Below are 9,745 nucleotides of genomic sequence, written 5' to 3'. Positions count from 1 at the left end.
AATACAACTGCTAATTTTTCTAAAACCAACACAAATAAGAAATGACGTTTTAAATATGTTTACACATTTAAAGAGTGTCTTTTTTATGACCATTTAGATTTTAAAAGTCATCCCAATATCTACACAATATCTACATGCTATGCAAATTGGTAATCATCAAAATAATTTTTATGAAAAAATATTTGTACCATTGAGACTAACATTATCATTCATTTGATCGTGTTAGTAGTAAAGTAAAAGTAAATTTCTCTCTCTCTTTTATCTTCAAACTTAGATTTGGATTTGAGTTTACGAAATGAACTTACATGAGTTTATCTTTTTTTTTTTTCCTCTAAATTCAAAAGAAAGGGAGATAAAGGGTAAATAAATCGTTTTATTATTTTATTTAATAATAAAAAAGATTATTGATATTTCTAAAACATGATAGGTGATTCTTGTAATTTCATTAGACTTCAGGGGAGTCTAGCACAATTTTCTATTTATAAAATTACACAAATTTTTTTAAAAGATGGCCAATACAAATTTTAGAATATATGCTATAATTTAGAGAATAACCAAAGGAGTTATAATTGTAATTTACTATTTCTTAACTTTTTCTTCGAAACTTTAGAAGTGCGCAATTTGAAAAATACCATTCTTAATCAGTTAAGAGTGATTCCATGGCATGAAGTGCATTCATTTAATTTAATTTAATTTAATTTGAAAGACTAATAATATAATACTGTGTCAAATAAGTATTAGTAAAAAATAAAGTTGGTCAAAGGGCAATTAACTAGTGATGATGCATCATGGCGAGATTAATTATTATTAATTAGATTAAAATAGGCACGCCATTTGTGTGCCATTACCAATTAGGGTGTGAACCGTTTGAATTAATCCGATTCTATAAAAATTTAATGGTCAAACAATTTTTAACGGTTCAAAAAAAATAAGAATTTTAACTGAACCATTACATATATAAAACTAAATCATGACCAATTTGTCACATCAGATCGATTTAAGTTTGATTTCGGTTCTATCACATTTAGTTTCTAAATATTTTCACAAAATATAAAATTACAAACAAATTTGTTAATTAAAATAAACCTATAACTTCATTAATGTTTCAAGTCTTGAAGTAAAAGTAGAACAAAATAATTCATAGACTACCTTGTCAAATGAGATTATATCGACCATCTAGTATAGCAATAGCGTATAAAAGTTTAGAAATAAAAGAGTTCATGAATTACAATAACTAATAATAAAAAAAAAAACAAAAACTAGCATATTAAAATTGTAATAACATAATCAAATCAAATTTCCCACTTTAGAAAATATTCCCAACAAGTCAAAAATTCAAAGTCTTAACAATAGTCCAAAAAATTCAATAGCAGTACCAACACATTCTTCTTTCAAAAAATTATAAATATATATAAGTATAGTATCGATTCCGTTTCGATTTGAACCATAATTTGAAAAAAAAAATTAATAATCAAATTAAATATATCAGTTCTTAATTTTTTAGAATTAGAACCTAACTTTTGAACTATAAAACTAATCCAAAAACACGATTCAATTCGATTTAATCCAATTAATCAATTTTCAAATATTTTTTAACACCCTGTTAGGAACCAAACGGATCATGTTATGATGGGCTGTAGCCTGTGGAACGCCAGGTCGTTCCCAAGCTTCGTTCGTGCTTTGCAGATATTATTATTCAGATGCTGCTCCTCCCCATTTAATCGGCTCATTAATTAGCACTTTACTATGTTAATAATAATCCCTTCCTCATTAATTAATTAATTGTTACACACTGCATGTATGTATGTATGTGTATGTACATATGTGCATCGTGCATGCACATTGATATTGATGTCACGTGGCATGGCCGACAAGGTCAAGCGAGTCGCAGACATTAGGATTAAGCCAAGCTTAAGTCCGAAGCTGCCGCCTGTCACCACCGGTCCTAACTCTAATATAAACTCTCGAATAATGCATATCACAACAATAGTATTTATTAAATCGCCCACATCCTCAACTGATATCTATTAATAATTAAAAAATACTTTTTAAATTAATCTTCTAAGTGATTATCTATTAGTACTGTGTACAAGCAATAAATAAAATATATTGTTAATGTATTATTATGCCATTTTTTGACGACAAATTGAATTATGAGAAAAATTAAAGTTTAGTAGTTATAGCGATAAAAATTAAAATATAATAATTATTTTTTTTATAAAATATAAATTTTTAAAACCAATTATGTAACTTACCTCCACTAAATTAAGAAAAAAAAAAGAAGAAGAGCAAATAACTCTATTGACTAACATAGCAAAACAGGCTATTGTTGTTGGTGTTGTGTCTGTCATTAGCATGCATATATGCCAAATTTTGGGCTAATCATCCGTGGATCATTATTAGTTAAAAGAGATGCCCACTCACATAATAATTGTTAAGCGAAAGTTTTGAGTCTAAGGTTTAGACTAAAAAATCATTAAACTTTGGGCTATTAGCACCAAAATTTAAGATTGCGTTCTCTTTGTTGTTTTCAAATCATTTTTAGTTTTTAATTTTTTAAAATAATGAAAACTCGTTCTCTTTACTGTTTTTAAAAATATATTTTTGAAAACAAAAAAAAAAAATTGTAAAGAAAACTCAAAACAACAAAAAGTTGTTTTGAGTGTTTTTATCCAAAATAAATTCAAAACTCAAAACACATTTATTTATTTATTCATTCATATATTTATTATTATAATAGAAAAAATATTACAAAATTTATTAACTTTAAAATGTAGATATTTTTTTAATAATTTATAAACATTAAATATTTTTAATTTACTGAATAATCAAATTTATTGAATAAAATATCATTAAAAAAATTATTTTCAAAATTTCAAAGAGAACACGTTTTCTAATTTTCTGTTTTGAGAAATAGTTTTTCAAAATGACAAAGAGAACGCGTTTTTAATTTTCTAAAAACAAACTATCAAAACAGAAAACTAAAAATGAATTCAAAACTCAAAACTAAAAATTGAAAATTAAAGAGAACGCAACCTAAAGTTTTTCGTGTTTTGTGATTTTATTTAAAAATTTTAATTTTGATAATAATATTTTGATTTGATCAATTAGTTATAATTTTATCTACGATTTGGATTCATATATATATATATAATATTTAATATTATTTTATTTTATTTTATTTTTTTAACACATGTATATGTGTGGTCCATTCAAAATGTTTTAAAATATCAAGTGACATGCTATATTAGCGAATCTTGGATGCTCTCGAATCGGATTCGGGTAAGATAAAATTGTAATCAATTGATCAAATCAGAATTTTATTATTAAAATTAAAATTTTTATTGTTAAAATTAAAACTTTTGAAAATAATCACAAAAATGCAAAAAAAAATTAAATTTTTCGTGCTAATAGTCTTTTTTTGTACATGTACATATATGGCCCACTCAAAAATATTTTAAAATGTTAGGTGGAATGTCACATTAGTAGATAGCGGATAAATCGGATTCGCGTTGTGGATAAAATTACAATCAATTGATCAAATTGAGATTTTACTATCAAAATTAAAATTTTTAGATAAAATCACAAAAATACGAAGAAATTTAATTTTTTCGTACTAACAAGCCTTAAACTTTCTAGTTAGTAATTTCAAAAGAAATGGAGAATACTTGGGAACATTAGTTTTTACGGGCCGGAAGTGGAGCAATTGCATTCCTTTACCAAACCGCCAGCCAGAGTACTTACTACTGGCCAAATATCATGTCTTGAAAGTAATTTTTTGCCTTGCTTGAAACCTTATATTTTTAATTTGTACTTGCACAATGCAAATTTGCATGCATAACGCAAACTCATATTGTACAGTTTCCAGTCTATTTTTGCATTGACTAAGACATAATTTAGCCTTTGTATTTGTATATATTTTTTATTTAAAGACTTGAATTTTTAATTGTTTTAAACACTCTTAAATTATACAATTTTTAATTAATTATACTTTTAATTTTTTATTATTTAAATTACATTATTAAACAATACAATTTCAAATTAATTACACACATCACAAATTTGTTAAAAACAATAAATTTAAAAATATAATTGATACAATAAAAAATTCAAACATATAGTTGATTTAAAATTACAAGTTCTCAAGTGTCTTTAAAATAACAAAAAAAAAAAAAAAACCCAATATTTAAATTAAAAAAAACATACAATTATAAGGGTTAAAATATATAATTTGCCTTTTCGCATTCCTTGTATACAGATTCTCCAAAAGATATTCATTATTGTGAGTTAGGCTTACATTTTGCCAACAACCCTGCAAAGATTCAGTGTAAACAAAAAATATTTAGAATAGTAAATTTATTCAATCAAAAAATCCACTCATACAGTCTAGCCAAAATAAATAAAACATTAGTCGATTGCCATCAAGTTCATGGTTCATTCTCACAAGAATCAAACATTCACGTACGTGAACTGTTCATTTTTTACTCAAAAAGGATCCATTGCCATTTTACCCCATCCATGATTTGTTCATTTGTGATTCACGTCAAGAAGGAAAATGGATAATAATAATACAGGAACTCTATCTGAAAGCAAGCATCCTAAAGTTTAAAAACATTACTCCTGTTCCTATATCTATCATCCGTAGCTGCAAGGTCTGGTCTTTGTTATCATCCCCCCCCTCTCTCGATCCCTTATAGGTGTTCACCTCAACATAGCATCCCACTCCGCTCGTTTCCACGATTCGTACAAAAAAACACCCACTTCAACTTCAAGAGGCAAACATTGGAAAGGCCCTGCAGAAGATAGATGAAAACAACCCAAAGTACGAATACACATCAGAAATGAACATTGACACTTCATTTTCTTGTTTATTTACTAAATGAGATGGCCTAAAATATAAGCATGCCGTGTCGTTGAGTCTGATCTTTTGCCATTCTGTTAGTAGCACTTTTATGCAGTAGAAAAGACCGGGACTTGGCCACATAATTTGAAAATGCTAGCTCAGGAATGGTGTATTATGATCCCTCTGCATCAACACCGAGATTGAGTGCAAAACTCACAGTTGTTTAAACCAATACTCAAGTTCTCAAAAAATTAGCTTATGCTATATCCACTACAGTGACTCTAATAAATCCCTTGAAAAATCATGCAAATTTTATCTTCACAGTAGAATTGGAACCGTGTTTATTCGGACGTTACGGGCATGGATGCTTAGTCCAATGCAAGCAAGGACTTGGTTCCTTGTACTGCAAAAATGGTCACAACCATTTCAAAACAAGTAATAACTATAATTTAGCAGTTTCGTTTAAACACTTCTTTTTTTTTTTTCTTTTCAGTGTGTCTAAGAAGACAGGAATCGTCTCTTCTGAAAGACAAGTATGGAATATAAACAACCAGATAACACAGAAAGCACTGCCCATGGTACAGATTAGGACTTATGTTTGGACGATTTATAAGCCATTTCAGCAGAGTGAAAAGCAATACCTCAAGCTTTGAGAACCACTTCCAAATAACTTCATTTGTTGGGATGTACTCGCTTAGCCCTGCGATGTGTATGGCTTGTATAGGAATTACGACTTCGCTTTTTAGGCTTTTTACTGCATGAGCCAGAAAAGATCCTTACTGATCTTGAAACATAGGTTTACATGATGTAAGTGAATATCATACAAAATAGTAACTGGATGAAAAACCAAATAAGAAATAGTATGATAAACTAACAGCTAGGTCTAGCCAAAAAAAAAAAAAACACTAATAGCTGGGTAACAACTAAAGCTACGCTGCACAAATTCTTTTAACTTTGTGAAATATTAATTTTACACACTTGACACTTGACATTGAAAGTTAGATATAAACCTGATACATTTAGTTTGACATGTTCTCTACATATATGTCTTAAGTAGAAGAATTCATCAGGAAATTATGCACAGGGAATAGTTGAATATTTGCATTTAGAGACATATCAGCTCTTGTCACCAGTATTTTAATTTTTAAGTCCATAATTAAATAAGGAGGTAGCAACATGAACCAACCAAAAAACTGCTGAAACCACTTTAAAAAGCGAGAGTATGGGTAGAACCATCAGAGCAGAAGCCTGCAAAATTAATATGAGAAAGTAGTCAGCTAAATAATAAATATATAACTTTTACATATGCATCATGTAGTAAAAAGGGTGTCCCTACTTTGGAAGAGAAGGGGGAGCATTGTATTTTTACGAAGCCTCCCCCCCCCTCAACACACACCCTTTTTTTTTTGTGGAGGATGTTATAATAAAATTGGAAGACTGAATCATACAAAGAAAAGACTATTTTTGATATTTGGGATCAGTGATTCAAAAAGATGGAGAAATTCATGAGGATGTGACACAAAGAATTAAGGTAGGTTGGCTAAAATGGAGAAATGTATCGAGGGTGCTATGTAATGGTAAAATCCCATTAAAATTGAAAGGAAAATTCTATAGGACAGCTATAAGACCAATTTTGTTATATGGCTCAGAATGTCGGACAGTCAAATATCAGCATGAGCAAAAAACGAGCGTAGCGGAGATGAGAATGCTAAGATGGATGTGCAATCATACAAGAAGAGATAAAATTAGAAATGAGGTTATTCGTAATAAGGTAGGAGTAGTGCTAATCGAGGAAAAGATGAGAGAAACTAGACTAAGATGGTTTGGTCATGTGAGAAGAACACCAAGAGACGATCCTGTGAAGAGAGTTGATGACATGGAACAATTAGTCAAAAAAAAGAGGTAGAGACAGACCCAAGAAGACTTTGGGAAAGACATTAAAATTTGATATGAAGTGTATGAGCCTAAATGAAGATATGACAAAAGACAAAAATACATGGAAGTCTAGAATTCATATAGCCGACTCCACATAGTGGGATAAAGGCTGGATATGTTGTTTTGTTTTTCGAAGAGGCTATTCCCACAACTTAGAGCTGTGACCTCATGGTCGTCACAAAGAAGCAACCTTGCCAATACTACCAAAGCTTTGCCCATAATCATGTAATAATGCATACCATAAACCAAACCAATTCTTTAGTTGCAAGTGGTCTTGTAAGCTCGTGACTCTTAAGCTTTCCATGTATTGTATCTTGGACCTTGAAAAACAAAAGGAAATTAGCAAACATGCGAGCATAATATTGTTGACAGCCTTGCTACATCTTCCAAAAGAGAATGATATGCAATACACACGTATTAAGATTTTGTACATAGGAAATATATAACAACTTTGATACACATAGAATATGATGTACGCCAAACATTTTTATGTAAGTAACATTTTGTAAGATAACCATATAAAATGGCAACCTAGTCCACCATGCAGGCTTACCCTGGGAGCATAGAAACTATTTTCACATAGGACAAATAAAACAACACTAACTTATAACTTTATCACTGTTCAATATATGTTCGCAATTAATGAATGAAGTTTTATAGAACCGTTGAGTTCTCCTCAATCCAGAAATTGTTATACAAAATTTTCCACTTCAGCAAACTAGGATTTATAAACCAAAAATCAAAATGAGGCAGACAGAAATAACATAAAAATGCAGTGACTCCCATGAAAATTGATACTTCAAAAATATTGATGTGCTTTCTAACTCAAGAATAGAAATGAGCAGCCAAATATCTTAAGTTTCAGAGAACTTTTACCTGTTGATATAAAAGCATGCAACAAAATTATCTTAGGTGAACATTTTTGACTTGAATACATTAATTAATTGTTTCTTCATTCCTTTTTATTTTTTTGATGCTAAGTAATTATTTCTTTATTCCTTTTTATTTTTAATGCCAAGTAATTGTTTCTTGATACATTGAAACACTATATCCACTTCAAACCACTATTCTTCATCATTATAATAACATACTAAGAAACTTGTGCGTTAAAAAAGGAACAAGAAGAAGAAGAAACTTGCCAGCCAACAAGGCTGCCAGAATTTTTATGGCAAATAGTACAGTCAATTCAGAGGCAAGTTGACATCCCTCCATAATTGGCAGTTAGATTACCCCCCCCCCCCCCAAAAAAAAAAAAAAAAAAAAAAAAAAAAAACAAAAATTTCACAATCCCATGACTATTATGCATCATTTGAGTTCCATATCATCTGTGACATATCTATTGCTCCCAATTTTAGCTCAGGTTGACCATCAAAGATTCACCACTTCCCTGACTTCTAGATATATAATTTGAAAGCAACAACTCCCAGATCATTATCCTTACACTGCTCTCTTCCTCTTTTCACCCATTCCCACTAAAACTCCCCTCTGGATCAAGCTCATCACTTGGTTAGGCTTAAGAAAGAAAATTCTTCTAGCAAAGGCGATGATATTTTCTCTGTAAAATAAAAGGTAGAAAAACAAATAAGGGCTTAAAACTAGCTAGTAGCTATATTTGTTTCCTACGGCCCTTAAAACAATTGAGGTCCACAGAGATTTTAGTTGGCAGTTGGATCACAAGAAATTATCAGTGTGCTTTATGAGACATATAAATTATAAAGTGAAAATTTAGTTTTTGTAAGATAGGCATAAGACCAACTTTGTGGTATGTGGGAAAAATCTTGAGCAACAAAGCACCAACATGTGCAAAATATAAGTGCAACGAAGATGAAGATGGTAAGATATATGTGCAGCTATATAAGAAAAGATAAAAGATAGACTCCACCCAGATGCCTTGTGGTTTGGACCACAACTTGTGGTGCACTTTTGGAATTTAAAGTAGAACAGGTTTACTTTTTTTTTGTTTCTCTGACACCCCTTCCACTTAAGGAGAACTACAAATATGGTCCATAACAGAAAAGTAAAGCATAAAGAAGGGGTGTCTCTGAGAAAGATGTAAAACATAAGGACCTTAAATGCCAAAAGTAAATCACAGGGTATCTGTTTGAAAATGACAAACTATAGTGGGTTTGAGTGGAATTTACCCAAAGATAAATTAGAAATGAGATTATTCAAAATAAGATTGGAGTGGCTCCTATTGAAGATGAGATGCTTAGGACGTGATTGTCACAATTCAAGGGGAATTAGAGCGGCAATACTATAATTAGTTACAACTGTTTGTTGGAGATGCTATTAATTTTGTTGAAGTGCACATGGGTGCTATTTCTAGAATGTGCTTTCAATTAGTTGCTAGTGATGCCTATAAAAGGCTACTTGTAGGAGGATGGGGATTATGTTGATGAATGAATTGAATTCAATTTTCTCTCTTAATTCTCCTATCTCTTGTCTCCCTCAATTCTCTCTGTTTCAGTTTTGCCTTTCCCTCCCTTTTTGCTTTCTCTTTCCTATATTCTTATCAAATTCCATCTAAAACCCTAGTCAAACCTTAGGGTTGTAACATTTGGTATCAGAGCCAACGATTCTCGACTGTGGTCCAGAAGTTTAGCAATTGACCAAGGCGATTTTGTGCAGTAAATTCCGACAGAGGTTGATTCTCAGAATTTAAAGGCGACTACAGAATCCGATAGCACCAAGTGAGTTCAGGTGATAGATTGCGGAACTGATTGAGGGTAGTAGGCGTTGCCAAAAGCGACAGTAGAATTGATCGAACAACTGAGTCGATCAATTACAGAAGGTGGAGTTGATATAGCTTCGGAAATAGCAGGAGGATTAGATTTCGTAATCCGATCTGACTTGAATTTTTGGAGGCGACATTCCTCGAAGAGGAATCTAACACAACTAATCTTGATCGTAGCTGCAATTTGGAAGTGGGGATAAACTCAAGTATCCTTGATCGCGTACCGGATCAGA

The 9,745-nt window shown here is 30.8% G+C and overlaps 1 protein-coding gene across 3 annotated transcripts in view; it reads right to left on the bottom strand.

Moving 5' to 3' along the window:
* Positions 1 to 4,396: 4,396 nt before the first annotated feature.
* Positions 4,397 to 9,745, bottom strand: part of LOC127805847 (uncharacterized) — a 65,917-nt gene continuing 60,568 nt past the window's right edge. For all 3 annotated transcript variants that reach the window (XM_052342653.1, XM_052342655.1, XM_052342654.1), the window contains 4 exons: positions 7,018 to 7,098; positions 6,030 to 6,091; positions 5,485 to 5,597; positions 4,397 to 4,793 (listed from right to left, as the gene is read on the bottom strand). In XM_052342653.1, the coding sequence (XP_052198613.1) occupies positions 5,516 to 5,597; positions 6,030 to 6,091; positions 7,018 to 7,098 (225 nt within the window). In that variant the 3' untranslated portion in view covers positions 4,397 to 4,793; positions 5,485 to 5,515. The remainder of the gene's footprint in view (positions 4,794 to 5,484; positions 5,598 to 6,029; positions 6,092 to 7,017; positions 7,099 to 9,745) is intronic.

This window comes from Diospyros lotus, chromosome 7 (genome assembly GCF_014633365.1).
Source record: "Diospyros lotus cultivar Yz01 chromosome 7, ASM1463336v1, whole genome shotgun sequence".
Lineage (NCBI taxonomy): Eukaryota > Viridiplantae > Streptophyta > Magnoliopsida > Ericales > Ebenaceae > Diospyros > Diospyros lotus.
The sequence above is the reverse complement of the archived record's forward strand: the minus strand, read 5'-3'. Positions and strand labels throughout refer to the sequence as shown.